The sequence below is a fragment of the Henckelia pumila genome, chromosome 4 (genome assembly GCF_033568475.1).
Source record: "Henckelia pumila isolate YLH828 chromosome 4, ASM3356847v2, whole genome shotgun sequence".
NCBI classification, from domain to species: Eukaryota; Viridiplantae; Streptophyta; class Magnoliopsida; order Lamiales; family Gesneriaceae; genus Henckelia; species Henckelia pumila.
The window spans coordinates 146,157,889-146,174,380 of record NC_133123.1 but is presented as its reverse complement, the minus strand read 5'-3'; the positions used below and the strand labels follow the sequence as shown (position 1 = coordinate 146,174,380).

General features: G+C 38.4%; 1 protein-coding gene across 1 annotated transcript; it reads left to right on the top strand.

Moving 5' to 3' along the window:
* Nucleotides 1–2,943: 2,943 nt before the first annotated feature.
* Nucleotides 2,944–15,243, top strand: LOC140867146 (serine/threonine protein phosphatase 2A 55 kDa regulatory subunit B beta isoform-like). Its single transcript, XM_073272218.1, has 14 exons — nucleotides 2,944–3,309; nucleotides 5,001–5,104; nucleotides 5,191–5,286; nucleotides 5,512–5,631; nucleotides 6,678–6,884; nucleotides 7,291–7,382; nucleotides 7,859–7,977; nucleotides 13,456–13,579; nucleotides 13,773–13,896; nucleotides 14,421–14,489; nucleotides 14,578–14,669; nucleotides 14,760–14,837; nucleotides 14,926–14,996; nucleotides 15,096–15,243. Exons 1-14 carry the CDS (start codon nucleotides 3,192–3,194, stop codon nucleotides 15,230–15,232), a joined length of 1,551 nt encoding a protein of 516 aa, XP_073128319.1. The 5' UTR covers nucleotides 2,944–3,191; the 3' UTR covers nucleotides 15,233–15,243.
* The last annotated feature ends 1,249 nt before the right edge of the window (nucleotides 15,244–16,492 follow it).

Sequence of the window (16,492 nt, the reverse complement as noted above, 5' to 3'; positions counted from 1 at the left end):
GTAATCGCTCTATTTAAGGGCTTCGGGACTCTTTTTTTAAGAGTTGGAGTAGGAAATAGTTTATTTTATAGCGGACAGTGTCCGCAGTAGCAGCCAGGCAGCGGAGCTCTGGCGAGGCATCTAGGAGTCGTAGCTAGGCTATGCCCAGGCTCTGGGGCATGCAACATCAGCGGGCTGACGATGGACGAAGGTATGGCTTTGGTTCCCTATAGTAAATAGAGAGTAGACTATAGTTTAATTAAGGCTTTTAGAGCCTAGTAGGTGATGTTTGGCATGCTAGGTAATGCATGGTTATTTATGCTGTAGTGCTGCATGGTAGGCTTAGACCTAGAGGAGGAGCTTCTAGGATCTGCCTTAGTAAGGTACGGAAGTATTATTCGAGATATCCAGATTGAGTATGCATGTATTATGTGTTTGCATGAATTATGTGATTGCATGTTTTATATGCCTTTATATACAGCATTTCATGACTGTATGTTGCATACATGAGCATATTGAGCTTTTACCTTAGAGGTATCCTGTAGTAGGGCGCTCACCCTACGAGTTTGTGGATGGTTGGATACGTATGTCTTGTGTCAGGTCACCTTATGGTTGGACACATGTACTAGTATCAGGTCACCATTATCCACTGGGTATATGAGCCACCTCCTGATGCGACGGCGCAGCGTGCTATATACCCTGGGCCCGGTCTATGAGCTTGTTTCTTGACCTGAGAGTCTTGGTACCCAGTTCACTTGCATACATGCACACATAACACCGTATACTCATACTCTCGTACTGAGCATGTTAGGATAACTTTCGGTTATTTTTTCTGTTGGCTGGATGCCCTATTCCATGGGGCAGATGCAGGTAGTTCTCCTGGAGATATGGAGGTTAGGTGATGACCAAGGCTGGATAGCGGGGTTGACCACTAGGTTTTGCTTACCTGGTATTTGACTTACTTTAATTCCGCAGTTTCTCTGATTAAGATTATTTTATTAATTAATTGCATGCTTAAGTTCTGATTAGTAGGTGATCACGGTGCGGGTCACTACATGGATTCCCTGGTAAGATCGAGATTCATACAGTAAAATGTCAGAGCCTTTCGTTCTTAATCTGAGAATTGAGATCCATAACCCATGTCCCATCATACATCATATTTATACCAAACAAATGAGAACTCGAAAAATAATATCATCTTTTCTACAACAAAGGTGCTTAATAGATAATCTTCCGACTCCAATGTCAAACTGTCATAAAGGGATGCAATTGGTAATCTAAAAGAAAACAAAAAATGTACTTCCCCGCTGTCATTAGTTCATTTAATTGGTCATCTAAATGATTCTACCAAATATATAAAAAAAACCTCTACAACGAATCAAACTCCAACAAAAATCCACAATTTCACCGTTATTCCATGATGCTTAGGTATGACAAAATCTAATCAATCACAATCACACGAACTAAAAATGTGAGGAAAACACACAAACCTGGTGTGTTGGAAGAGCACGGATTTTGTATTTCTCGATCTCCTGAGACTTATTGTCTTGTCTATAAGTGAGAGCCCGACAATCTTTAACCCTCCCCAGTAGCTCAACAGTTATCCTCCCCACCCTTTGTGGATCATTAACTTGAAAATCTTTAATGTATCATGTGATTTCAAAATCATCACACTCTACTGGATTAAGAATTCAGTGATGGGAAAGTGAGACAAAAGCAGAATCAATAAACACTTAATTCCTTCTGTTTGCCAATTGGAAATTTAAAATCTTTTTCAAGGGATACGAATAGTAAGTTTCTCAGAATATCAAATTCGTTTAATCGGCTCTTATTTTCACTAAAATCCAATCTCAAACACACCCTCACAAAAAATCTGAAAAAAGCATCAACTTTTAGAAACAATCCAAAGAACGAATCCAATCCATTTGCTCATCTAGTAATCGGCACCAATCAAAATCAACAAAGAAAGCATACAGAGTCGCTAGTAAATTATAACAGTAAACAAGAATAGATACAAGTGTACCTCTATATTTCATGATTTGAAGAAAAGAAACCATGACATTAGAGATGGGGTTCAGCTCAGTTGAAGCGAAACCTCTCTTTTCTGCATTGACGATGGTTCTCAAGGCGTCGTTCAGTATTCTTCTTCCCATTTTTTGCTCTCCTTGTGCGTCAGCTCCAAGCCCTTCTGATGCTCTACCGCAGACAACCATTCTGGGCTTTAGTCTCTTTTTGGGCCTTTGTTGCTCTGGGCCACCGTTGATATTGGGCCAATACAGCCTCGTTTTCGTCATTTTCAATTTTACATGTATGCTGTAAATAAATCGAGTCCGTTTCCCAGATTTTTTTTAAAGCCGGTTCGAATTCGAAGAAAAAATTAAAATTTTTGAGTTTCGAATCGAACTTATTAACGCTTAATTCAAACAAGTCACCATGATACACGCGATGTGTGTCTCATAAATATATAATTTAGTTAAGATTTCAATTTGATAAAAGGTGTCTACAAATAAAATTTGAGTTTGACCAAGAAAAAAATGGAAGAGGAGGAACCGATTAGAAAGTAGGAGAAAATAAGATATGAAGAGAGTTTTTGTCAATGTGGGGTATGAGAGTATAATGGAAAAATTTTAAAAAATGATCATGATACCAAAAACAGTTTTTAACAGTTTTTACTCACACACACTTAATAATATAGTATAGTATAGATAGTATAAATAGATAAGCTGGTCAGTAGAAAGAACCACCATAAATATTTATTAATATTAAGCTCGATTTATTGCATTTACTCTCTAAAATCAGTACTACTTGTTTTGAGTTATAAATTTATTAATAAAATATAAATTTATATTTTATTTTATATTTTCAAGGGTGCCATAATTTATTAACAATTGTTTTCTAGAATGAAAAAAGTAAAAAATAAAATAAAGTAAAAAATAAATTGAAAGAAGGAAGGAACATATACATACACTGTCTAGTATATCTACGCATTGAGGGAGAAAATCTGAATCATCTTCTTTTGTAATCGGCGTTGCCGTTTTTCTGCAAGCCCACTGAAAAATGTTTGAATCTGAATCCAAATTGCCCCTGATCTTTCTCAATTCTTGAAACCTTATTTCTTTTTTATGAACTAGGGAGGAAGTGAGATTAGCTGTTGCCTTTTGATATTGTTTTTGTCGTGGCTTTTGATTTTTCTATATCGTTTACCGAGGAGAATGAACGGTGGTGATGGGGAAGAGGTGGATTCAGCTGCGTTGGGTCCGCCACCGCCGCTCGAGTGGAAATTTTCTCAGGTCTTTGGCGAGCGGACAGCCGGAGAAGAAGTACAGGAAGGTAGATTTTCTATTGTTGATTTTATTTTTGAGGGAAAGATGTTTGCTTTGGGTTTGGATCTTCTCATTTAGGGTTAGGATTTATGTAATTTGATCCCTTTTGGGTTTGTTAACAGCTTGATTTAGTAGGATTTCAGCATGATTGATTGGGAATTAACGTCAGTGATCTGCATGCCATTGTTTTTGATAGATGATATGAAAGTTTAATGGTGTGGGTTTGAAGTGAATAGAGTTCAACGTCAGTCTGATTGTGGGTTTTCACTGAACCTAAAGAATGTGTTTTATTGGGGGTTTTGATTACTTTAAGCATCTTTGCAATGTCTTTGAATTTGTTTCGTGTATGGTTAGTATGAAGATGATGCCACTTTATAGCTTGAACTCCAAACTCTTTTTAAGTTGTTGGGGGAAGTGAGACCTGGTCTCTTTGCACACTTCATACAGTAACTGACCCAGAGTTGGAGGTCATTCCACGACTGTGCTACTGTCGTTTTGTAGGTGTACCGATTTGTGACTTGGTGCTGGGGTAAGGTTTTTGGCAACTTTTGGCCGTGTCTGTTGCTTGGACAACTATTTACTTATATTGAACTGGAGCTGCCGGTTTATACGAACATGTTATAACTTATATTGCTTCCAAATTTTCGTTATGGGTAGAAAGGGTTCAGGACTTCCCTGCGTTACCCAAATACACTGGTCGGACCTATTATGAGATTCAAAATGATGGTTGTATTTCCATGATGCCTTGACAGGGCCATTCAAAACATGCATCGTGCAGTTCCTTTAAGTCGGAAATACAAAAATGATGTCTATTATACTTTTGTTTCCACATAAAAGGGAAGGTTGCCTCTTTTTTTCGTTTGTTCATTTATCAACTGTTATAGGGTCATTTAGTTTGCAATCATTTGTTATGCTGTTTAGTGTATACCTTGGGTGGGTTCAAATTAGCGTACTGGTTCGTGTAGAGGGAGCATTGAGTAGGAACAACAAGAAAAATTGTGATCTTATGTTCTAGGGTTGATCATTCTTAAATGGACTGGGATCAGCAATAGATTTTTTTGTCAGAGTCTGGGTTTTTGCCATGTTTGGCTTGAATTATCTGTCTTTTGCAAAAATTACTTGCGATCTGCACATATGGTAAGAATTGCACACATGTGTAAGCTGAGGCACTTGATGGTGTTGTTTTAAATTTCATGGTTCATACGTAATTGGATTCTACTGTTCGAAAGACAGAAGTTGGAAATTTACTGATTTCTTAAGTGCATGCTTTTACTGTTGTACTTTTTAAACCTGAAATAATTTGAAATATCATGTTTAAGACATGGTGAGGACAAGTATTCTGCAGTTCAAGAAGTTCAATTTCAATAATCCTCTCGCCCAAGTTTTTATCTTTGATATGCGAATATATTTTTCTAATTTCTTATAGACTTTATTATTTTACATCCCTTAGAGTTTCCCACTTAGTGAAAAGTGTACAGATACACTGCCCTTATTTAATGGCTTTGTGCCTCTTCTTGGGTAGCTGAGAACAATGATAGCAGCAGTTTTGTATGAATATTTTTAATGTTTCCTGAATCATGTTTCCAGTGGTTGGCTGTGTTATAATTTTATAGGAACTGTCCGACTGCAAACTTTAGGGTTGCAACTCATGACCGTGCTTTTGTTTTTTGTTTTGTTTTGTTTTGTTTTTTATGGCAGTTGACATCATATCCGCAATAGAATTCGACAAAACTGGTGATCATCTGGCTACTGGTGACCGCGGTGGAAGGGTGGTCTTATTTGAAAGGACTGATGTGAAAGAGGTAAGGTCAACATTTGATGTTTTGATTTCATTGGTGACATATTCATTTTGAAAAAGATATATTATATTCACTAGCTTAAATCACAGCGTGGTGGGAATCGTAGAGATTTAGAGATGATGGACTATCCAATTAGACATCCAGAGTTTCGGTACAAAACTGAATTTCAGAGCCATGAACCAGAGGTATTCATTAAAATTTCCACTGTCAAATTATCGTTATATGTGGTTTACCTTTGAGATTTAATCATTTTTCCAAATGCTCACGCCTTGATTTAACAGAGGTTTCCATTTTCAAATGGACAAATTGATTAAAGATTACTTTCACTGTTTTACTTCCTTTTCCCTTAGGGAGGAATTGGATAAAAGTTTGAATTGCAGTTACATTGCGTAAAAATCTTTTTCGTTCAGTTTGATTATCTCAAGAGTTTGGAAATTGAGGAAAAAATCAATAAGATTCGATGGTGTCAGACAGCTAATGGTGCACTCTTTCTCCTTTCCACGAATGACAAAACTATTAAGTTTTGGAAGGTTAGATATAAATTTTTCCTTTCTTTTAATTCTTTTTGTGATGTTGAGATATGACATGTATCTTACTATATTATTAAGTGTAATACTAGAGACAAATTTGTGTCATGATCTGATTTTTGTTTTTCTCCCCTTTTCTTTTCTTTTCTTTTCTTTTTTAAATTCATGATTTTAAATTTCAGTTTAGCCCCTTCGTATTTTTAATTGTTTAATTACATTATTCTAATTGTAGTTTAGTCCCTTATTAATTTTTACAGTTACGATATGACCCCTTTGAAAAATAATCATTTCAAATTGCAGTATGACCTTTCACTACTTTTACTATTATGATATCACCCTTTATTTGAATATAAATTGAATTAATTATGAAAAAGATTGTACAAACATGCAACGTGTGCCAAGGGTCACTAGTAATAGTTAATTATTTGTGGTTGTTTATTGTAGCAATTATGTGTTCAGATCCATACTCATCTTGTTCACGTTCTGAATTTGTTTTTCTCATATTGTAATTGATTTTGAATGCTGTCCTTAATTTTTCTTCAATGTATTTAAGAATTATTTGTTTGAAACAAATGTACTTTTAAGAGTTCAGACATTGATTAATACAAATTTTTGACATGACTAAATTACTGTCACCCACTCCAGAATTTTTTATTCTACACATGTTGATTGGTTCCATTCCCTTATCATTTTTTTCTCGGAAATGTCTTTTTATGATCAGACATCATTTAATGCTGTTCATTTTATTTAATACATTTACAGAAGCTTGACATAAGAATGGATTATTCATTAAAATTTGTGTACAATTTAAATGAAATAAATTGTAAAATTTTTTGTTTGAATTAATAACCAACAAAACCTGCCATGACTTGATATTTTCAACAGAAAATGTCCCCAGAGACAAAAAATTAAATATATATATGAGCACTACTGTGCACAATTTTTGGTGCAAATTTCCCTGGAATATTTTGAAAAAAATTCCGGAAACAAAACCAAACACAGCCTTTAGTTATCAGTTTGCAGTATTGCCTGATGGTTGTTTGAAACAGGTTCAAGAGAAAAAGATCAAGAAAATATCTGATATGAATGTTGACCCATCTAAACCAGCTGGAAATCGTTCTGTTGCAAGCTCCAGTGGTTCTTCGAATCCTAAGTTGCATCTGGAAAATGGTGGCAGTCCGGATAGATTTTACAAGTACTTGAGCAATGACTCCTCCTTTCCACCTGGGGGCATTCCCTCACTTCGATTGCCAGTGGTACTGATACTTTACTATGCTACACTTCTATTTGTGATGTTAAGAATTACATGTGATGCACTATCTTTTTTATGCATTTGGTCAAAAATTGTTTGTTGGGTATTAGTAAATAAAAGCTATTTTGGTTTGTTGTACTTTCTTGTGATCTTGTCCATTTCGAACGTGTAAAATCCATTTTGTGCACTGAATGATTTAATATGCCTGGGTATGTGTCTCACATCATTTGCGACTTTCTCATTACTGTTGAGCTGTGGTACCTAATGATGACATCATTAGGATTAATAGCTCAACTCTCAATCTTAAACTTATTGTAGGCATTCCCACAAAATTAACTTCTGCACATCATGATGGTAAGTACAATTCGATATTTATCACTCATTTTTTTTCTTGATTTTACAATCTTTAGGTCACATGCAGCGAGACCGGACTCGTTGCGAGATGTAGGAGAGTATATGCCCATGCCCATGATTATCATATCAATTCAATATCAAATAACAGGTAAAGATTCGAAATTTATCTCATCTTATTATGCCTGCATATGTATGGGACAGGTAGAATTATTCTGATGATTGAAAAATAAAAATGGCATAGTTTGGTTTCTCATTTTTAGAAAACTTTAGTTATTGTAGTATGGCTTGGGGACGATGACCGTTCATCCACGATGGTAAGGGTCTAAGGGATAATGTAGAAAATTTTGTTTCCAAGTATTTGCTTCAAATTACGAAAATAGAGAATAGAGCTGTGCGGATGGCATTGATTGGTGGCCTTTCAATGCCCATTTCTTTTTCCTTTATCCATGCACCTTTCCATACCGAGCGCTTCTACTGTGGCGCATCATGAAAGGCTAATAGTAGTTGACATGTTAGCTATGAAAAATAATCACTATGTTTTGGCCCGATGACATGTCATTCTTTGTTTCTGTTGATTTTTCGTTTGCCTGATTTCATGATTCTCATAATTGAAATGCTTTGCAGCGATGGTGAAACATTTATATCAGCTGATGATCTACGAATAAATCTTTGGAACCTGGAAATAAGTAACCAAAGTTTCAACATCGTTGATGTGAAGCCCACAAATATGGAGGATCTGACTGGTGTGCCTTTCTGTTTATCTTCTTTCTCCATATATATTTTTCCACATTTTAAAATAATCGCTTCTTGCGTGAGATTTTGCGCCATTCCTCTAAGTACTTGATGACTGTCATGATAAATGTAAAGTGACATACAGACTGGAAAAGGGGTCATATCAAGAGGTTTAAGGCTTATCATAGTTGTTGCTCTCTAATACGTGATATGTTGTAATGGACTCTACTCTTACAGATCAGCCCAAGACACACATGGGCCAAACCTCCAAATCCAAAGACATAATCTACAAGAGATTCACTCATGGAAATTTTAAAAATTAATGAGCAAAATCAAGGGAAGATCTCAGCAGCTAGGATCTTATTTACTTTCCTTTCTAGAGTGCATATTCCATGGGATTGCATAATGGATTAAATAATTATTTTCTACAGATTTCTTGCCAGTCAATTAATTGCCTACTCTTGTATTTAAACGTTGCTATTGAAGAAATAAAGCAACTGAATCCTCTTAACAAATTCTAGCTATTGAGATCGTGAGGTTCTCTCGTAAACGAGCCTCAGTCATTAATCAAAATAGACAGACAAGGCAGAAAAACTCAGAAACTCATTTCTGAATTAAATGATCAGCCTGTCAATCGACCTATAACTCGATCCATCTCCCGGGGTTATAACAAGTTGGCGTCAGAGACAAGCGTTATGGGTGATTTTCAAGCTTTGCAGAACCAGATCACAGACCTCCTGAACCTTTTCAAGGCTCATACGAAGGACCAAGAACACCGCCAGCAGGACTTCAACAAGCGTCTGGATGAACTCACCAATCAAGTGCCCATCAACCACCACATCACCTCAGAAACCCACAGCTCACGTGGTCCACGGACTAATGAACGCCCTTCTAGTAGCACCGGTGAGCCCCATTCATTCGTTCCCAAGTACTCGAAGCTGGATTTTCCAAGGTTTGATGGGCTGGCCGATCCTATAAGTTGGCTAAGCCGTTGTGAGCATTTTTTCCATCACCAACGCACTGCGGAGGACGAACAGGTAGGACTTGCATCCTTTCATCTCGAGGGTGATGCACAGTTATGGTTTTTGAAGCTGGAGCATGACAGACCAGATCTAAATTGGGAACTCTTTAAACATTACTGCCACATGAGATTCGGGCCCCCTATCCGCACTAACAAGCTTGGAGAATTGTCAAAATTGCGCCAAACAGGTACTGTTGAAGAATACCAGCGCCAATTTGAGCAGCTTTCAGCACGTGCTTCTTCTCTCACAAGCGAACAAGAGGTGGAAATCTTTATTAGTGGCCTTCAAGATTACATTGCCTTGGAGGTGGAAATTCATCGCCCACGGGACTTAACAAGTGCCATGGCTCTAGCCAGATTGTACGAGCGGCGTTCCGGGAATTGCCGAACAGAATCTGCACAACCTACACGACGTACCAATATCGCAAACAACCGCCCAACCTTCACAAAGCAGTTGAGCAGATCAGAAATGGAAGAACGACGTGCACGTGGCCTATGTTTTAATTGTGATGATCTTTTTGTTCCTGGCCATCGTTGTAAGAGGTTATTCCGTCTGGAGATCTTGGAGGACAGCCTACCGGACGAAGAGAATGATGATGACCAATTGGGTGATGTGGGCATATCCATTCATGCAATAACAGGTACCCATAACACAACTACAATGCAAATCCAGGGCTCCATACACTCGCTTTCCTTCCGCGTCCTTATTGATACAGGTAGCACCCATTGTTTTTTGGACGACAAAGTGGCCGTACATTTGGGGCTTCCAATAACACCTAGACCAGCCCTATCGGTTATGGTGGCAGATGGCCAACAACTACCATGTGCTGGAGTGTGTTCTGCAGTACCCATCCATTTTGGAAAGCAACTATTCCACATTGATTTTTTCATCTTATCCTTGGGCGAATTCGGGGCTGTTATGGGCGTGAATTGGCTCCGCACTTTGGGTAAAATCTATTGGGATTTTGAAGTCATGCAGATGCAATTTTTCTGGCATGGAGAAGAAGTGAAGTGGCAAGGGGAAGTGAGCACCAACCCTTCCCACAGTAGATTAACAGTAGCATTATTGGAAGAAGGAAACCACTCACAACGCATCAGCTTCTAAACTCCTACAACCATCTTTTTGAAGAACCAGTGGGTCTTCCACCTTCAAGGGGATTTGCTCATAAAATTATTTTAGAACAGGGGACTGATCCCGTTGTGGTACGACCATATCGTTATCCACATGCCCAAAAGGATGAAATCGAACATCAATGTGCAGAGATGCTGAAACAAGGTATCATCCGCCCAAGATCCTCATTTTCTTCCCCTGTTTTGTTGGTAAAAAAATCTGATGACACATGGCGATTTTGTATCGATTATCGGGCTTTGAATGCCAAGACAGTTAAGGATAAATTTCCAATTCCTGTTATTGAGGAATTGTTGGAAGAATTGCATGGTGCAACGTACTTTTCAAAGCTGGACCTACGTGCTGGCTATCATCAGATTCTAATGGATCCAGAGAGCATTCATATGACAGCCTTCCGAACTCATCATCACCATTTCGAGTTTATGGTCATGCCATTTGGTCTCACAAATGCCCCATCCACTTTCCAGGCCTTAATGAACTCCATCTTTGGCAGCTTTCTGCGGAAGTTTGTGTTGGTTTTCTTTGATGATATCCTCATCTATAGTGCATCATGGAAGGATCACTTACAACATCTTCAAATGGTCTTTCATCTCGTACAGCAGCAGCACCTATTTCTGAAAAAGTCCAAATGTTCCTTTGCTCAAAAACAGGTCGCGTACTTGGGTCATGTGGTCTCCAAGGATGGTGTGAGTGTGGATGACGGCAAGATTGCTGCAATTCTACGCTGGCCACGACCCACTACAGTTAGGCACTTCGAGGCTTCCTTGGTTTGACGGGGTACTATCGCAAATTCGTCCAAAATTATGGCATCATCGCTGCCCCATTGACCAACATGCTCAAGAAACAGAACTTTCAATGGACAGAGGACAGCTTACATGCCTTCAACACATTGAAGAAAGTCATGACATCCACGCCAGTACTCGCCCTTCCTGATTTTTCTAAGCCCTTTATTATAGAATGTGACGCATCAGAGTCGGGACTAGGGGCTGTACTCCAACAGCAAGGCTGCCCCATTGCATTCTTCAGCAGTACCTTTGCTCAACGCCATCGCAAGTTACCGGCATACGAGAAGGAACTCATTGGGCTCACCAAGGCAATTCGCCATTGGCACCCCTACTTTTGGGGAAATTCTTTTATTGTGCGCACTGATCATTATAGCCTCAAATTCTTATTGGAACAAAGAATTTCTACCTCACCTCAGCAACAATGGATTAGCAAACTCATGGGATACGACTTTAAGGTGGAATACAAAGCCGGCAAATCAAATATAGTCGCTGACGCTCTGTCACGACAAAACGAGGAAGAAGGCAGATTGATGGCTATTTCTAAACCACTGGGATTTCTTAGCAGCCATTCGGGAATCTCAATCTAACAATCCAGAAGTGCAGCGCATCATCCAGGATGTACTGACAGGAGAAGCCTTGGGCCCTTGGGAATTCAAGGATGACATCCTTTGGTTTAAATCAAAGCTCTACCTTCCTCCAAATTCCACCTTAGCTGCTCCGATAATAGCCATGGTGCATGACAGCTGCCATGAAGGTTACCAGCGCACCCTCCATCGTTTGAACCGCGATTTTTATTGGCCAGGAATGAAGCACCAAGTCCAAGAATGGGTCTCCACTTGCTCTACTTGTCAGCGCAACAAAACTGAAACTCTTAAACCTGCAGGACTGCTCCAACCCTTGCCAATTCCTCACCATGTTTGGACCGACATCTCGATGGATTTCATTGAAGGGCTGCCCAACTCACATGGGAAGAATGTGCTGCTAGTTGTTGTTGACCGTTTTTCAAAGTATGCTCACTTCCTAGGCTTATCACATCCTTATACCGCTGTTTCGGTGGCCAAGTTATTTTTTGACAACATTTTCAAGCTGCATGGTTTGCCCGAGACAATAGTCAGTGATCGAGACGTCGTCTTTACAAGTTCTTTTTGGCAGGAACTGTTTCGATTAAGTGGGACTAAGCTTTGTTTCAGTTCAGCCATCCCCAATCAGATGGGCAAACCGAGGCCGTTAATCGCATCTTTGAAATGTATTTAAGGTGCTTTACTGGAGATCATCCAAAGAAATGGTTTGAGTGGCTTGCATGGGCCGAATTTTGCTATAATACGAGCTTCCATACAGCACTTAAGGCCACACCCTTCGAGGTTGTTTATGCGCGCAAACCACCCAGTTTCCTATCATATTTACCAGGCCAAGCACGTGTCGAATCTGTCGATTATGCACTCCAGCAACGTGACCAGATTCTGTTCCAGCTCCGCGATCGCTTACTACAAGCCCAGAATGTCATGAAAACACACTATGATGTCAAGCACAGGGATGTCAAGTTTGAAGTAGGAGAGATGGTACTTCTGAAACTCGCACCCTATCGCCAGCACAGTCTTGCTTCCAGAACCAACAACAAACTTTCTCCTCGTTATTACGGACCCTTTAAAGTAACAGCAAAGGTGGGGGAGGTAGCATACAAACTTCAACTTCCAGACATTTCACACATTCACCCGGTTTTCCACGTTTCATCTCTTAAGAGATTCAAAGGGGGCTCTTTCTCAAACATAGTGTTGCCACCGCTTGCCTTGGATGGATACCAACCCTCACCAATGGCCATTTTAGACCGTCGAACACACCAAGGGAGACCTGAAGTCTTGGTACATTGGGATGGTCTACCTCCAGCAGATGCTCCATGGGAGGATGCCGAGATGATCACCACTCGTTTCCCTTCTTTTGTGGTCGAGGACAACCACAATCTCCCAGGGGTGGCAGATGTAATGGACTCTACTCTTACAGATCAGCCCAAGACACACATGGGCCAAACCTCCAAATCCAAAGACATAATCTACAAGAGATTCACTCATGGAAATTTTAAAAATTAATGAGCAAAATCAAGGGAAGATCTCAGCAGCTAGGATCTTATTTACTTTCCTTTCTAGAGTGCATATTCCATGGGATTGCATAATCCATGGGATTAAATAATTATTTTCAACAGATTTCTTGCCAGTCAATTAATTGCCTACTCTTATATTTAAACGTTGCTATTGAAGAAATAAAGCAACTGAATTCCTCTTAACAAATTCTAGCTATTGAGATCGTGAGGTTCTCTCGTAAACGAGCCTCAGTCATTAATCAAAATAGGCAGACAAGGCAGAAAAACTCAGAAACTCATTTCTGAATTAAATGATCAGCCTGTCAATCGACCTATAACTCGATCCATCTCCCGGGGTTATAACATGTCTTTCTTACAATGTAACTAAGCGTCTGGGAACTTATTTTTTTTTGTGAAAAAGGTTGAAAGAACAAGTTATGGGGTGATGTTCTATTCACTTGTTTTTGTTTGTTTTTGCAGAGGTGATAACTTCAGCTGAATTTCATCCTTCTCATTGCAACATGTTAGCATATAGTAGTTCTAAGGGTTCAATTCGTCTCATTGATCTGCGGCAATCTGCCCTGTGCGATTCACATTCTAAAATGTAAGTAATGCGTTCTATTTCGGTCTTCTGATTAATGAGTTTGTACTATCTACCTTTTAAATTAAACTCTAAATTTTCTTAAGAAGTTGAACGTTAATTGTGGGGGTTCCAAAGTACTTTGCAAGTCAGTGTTTTTGTGCTGTGATTTCTTGTGCTTTTCTTGGATGATATATTAATGTTCATTCATGAACAGATTTGAGGAACAGGAGGCACCTGGTTCAAGATCATTTTTCACTGAGATAATTGCTTCGATTTCAGATATTAAGTTTGCGAAGGATGGAAGATATATTCTTAGTCGAGATTACATGACCCTTAAGGTTTTATTTTCTGTAGTTACTTTTGCACTTTTATCCTTATTGGTTGTCAATGTTCTAATTGGCCTACATGTTTGCTGTTTATTTACTTTTTTCTGTTTACTTACAGCTGATTTAGCTGATGGTAATGAATGCTTTTTTCGGCTGTGTTCTTTAGTAAAGATTGTGGGCTGGATACAATCTAGGGTCTGACTATTTTAATGTTAGAAAATGCGTTTGTTATAATAGTAAGTGGTTGAGATATATATATAACAAAAACTTTTGCTCTCAGATTAACATGTCCATAATTTATCTGAAATTCGAAAACTCAGAGCTCAAGTTTGGTGCTGGAAATTGGATATGATATTGTAATTCAACTATGCTATTTCACTGACTGGCTGTAGAAATTATTTAAATGCATTGCTCGTTGGATGACAAGTTTCCAACTTTTATAATTTTTTGAGTTTCATTGGATCTCACTTTTCCATTTTTGATATTTGTCATGGTTTCAATTTGTTTTTCGCCGATCGAATATAAATTGGTTTCAGTTATGGGATATTAACATGGATGCTGGTCCAATTGGAACTTTCCAGGTTCATGAGCATTTAAGACCAAAGGTGAGTTGCCTTGCACCTGGACCATTTTCCCTGAAGCTTTTTTGTGACCCTTGAGCTTATCAAATGTTGCTATTTTAATAATGTCCAGCTCTGTGATTTGTATGAAAATGACTCCATTTTTGATAAATTTGAATGCTGTCTGAGTGGTGATGGTCACCGAGTGGCTACTGGTTCTTACAAGTACGTTCAAGTTTGTGCTCAGTTTTATCATACTGTTATTTGCATGTATGTCTCTGTAACAAAATGCGACAAATACTTGGTATGATTCAGCAATCTGTTCCGTGTGTTTGGCTGTGCTTCGGGCAGTACTGAAGCCACTTCCCTTGAAGCAAGCAAAAATCCAATGAGGTACGTTTACCAGTTTTAAGTTTTGGCTTGTCAGGCTAACTCTAGTCTCCGTTCTCAACTTTGCTTCTTATGGACGGCTCTCTTTCAGAAGGCAGGTGCAGAACCCTTCAAGGCCTACCAGATCCTTGAGCAGTAGCATCACGCGTGTCGTAAGAAGAGGTATGATTCCCATTGCCATCTCTTCATTTACACGGTTTTCATGTCTGTGCAACATAATCATAATCTCAACTGAATGCAATGGTGGGCTCTATGTTGCAGGTGCAGAAAGTTCGGGAGCTGATACAAATGGGAATTCATTTGACTCCACCACAAAACTACTCCACCTTGCATGGCACCCATCAGAAAACTCAATTGCTTGTGCTGCTGCAAATAGCTTGTATATGTATTATGCATAAAGAAACTCAATTCCTAAACACCAGTTAACATTTTTGGGCGAACTCATTTGAAGATGCCTCTTTCCTCAAATAGAAGAGAAGGTCGATAAAGTTCCCAAGCCTCTGTACTCCATCCACGTGCTTGGAATGGCGTGTTTCATAAGCGACCATGACAATATCGGAATAGATCTGCGTGTCTTTGTTGTTATCTGAGCAAGCCAACTGTATTCCCTTCAGCGTCCGTTGTTTTATCCTCAAAATTTCTTCTATTTATTTTTTCACACCTCTCATCAAAGGAAAAGATGTAGTTCTCCTGTTTTCTTTCTGTGTCGCTTTGGGTCGGGTCTGTTCGTATCGTGTAGAATTTTGGAGGGATGTGATTGTAGCTCTCCTACATACCGAAACTAAGGTGGTCTTATATTTGCTCCTAGCTCTGAGGTAAATGTTAGTTTTACTCGAAATATTTCTGGAAATTCATTAAATTTCATTGTAGCATAATGCTTGTACTTCCTTTAATAGGATGATCATTTTGGTCTTTTTTTCAACTTAAGATTTTCATCCGGTATTTCTCTTGTTAAAGTATTCTACTTTTTCTTTATTTATTTGTACACGATACAAGGTGATTATTTCAAGGACAAAATTTTTGGGTTTACAACTCGTAACTTCTCAAATTTGAAATTTGATACCAAGCTATAAATCATCTTCGCCCATTTACTTCCGTAGTTATTTATTTTTGCATATACATCAAAGCAATGAAAGGAATAGTGCATGGAGTAATAAATGGAGTTTTTATGAGACTTCAAGTTCGATTTAATTCCTTTTTTCCAAATGACGTGGTCATTTTTTTTTTTCTATGGGTATTGGATAAATCTTAAAGTAATTTGATAGCCTGTCAATTATGTTAGTCATGTAAACTGAATTGAGCAAGCTATTAGCGACAGTTTAATCCAAAAAAATATTAGTAAAAAAAGTTGAACACCTAAACATTGGTAAAATATTTATCTACTTAAGCAATTTGGACATGCCTTAAGAACAAGTCGGAATTAATTTTTATGTCATGATGGAATGAATAATCGTGGCTAGTTGTTTCGTTTGGATTATAAACATATTCTTCTTACAATTTATTTTATTTCTAAAAAATAACATTGTACTTTATTCGAATAAATCAGAGAACTCATTAGTGGGGAATATCAATATGATATTATATTATTTATAAGGAAAAATTAGCATTTTGGTCCTGTATGTTGGCTTTTTTTTGTTTTGGTCCTGTATGTTGGCTTG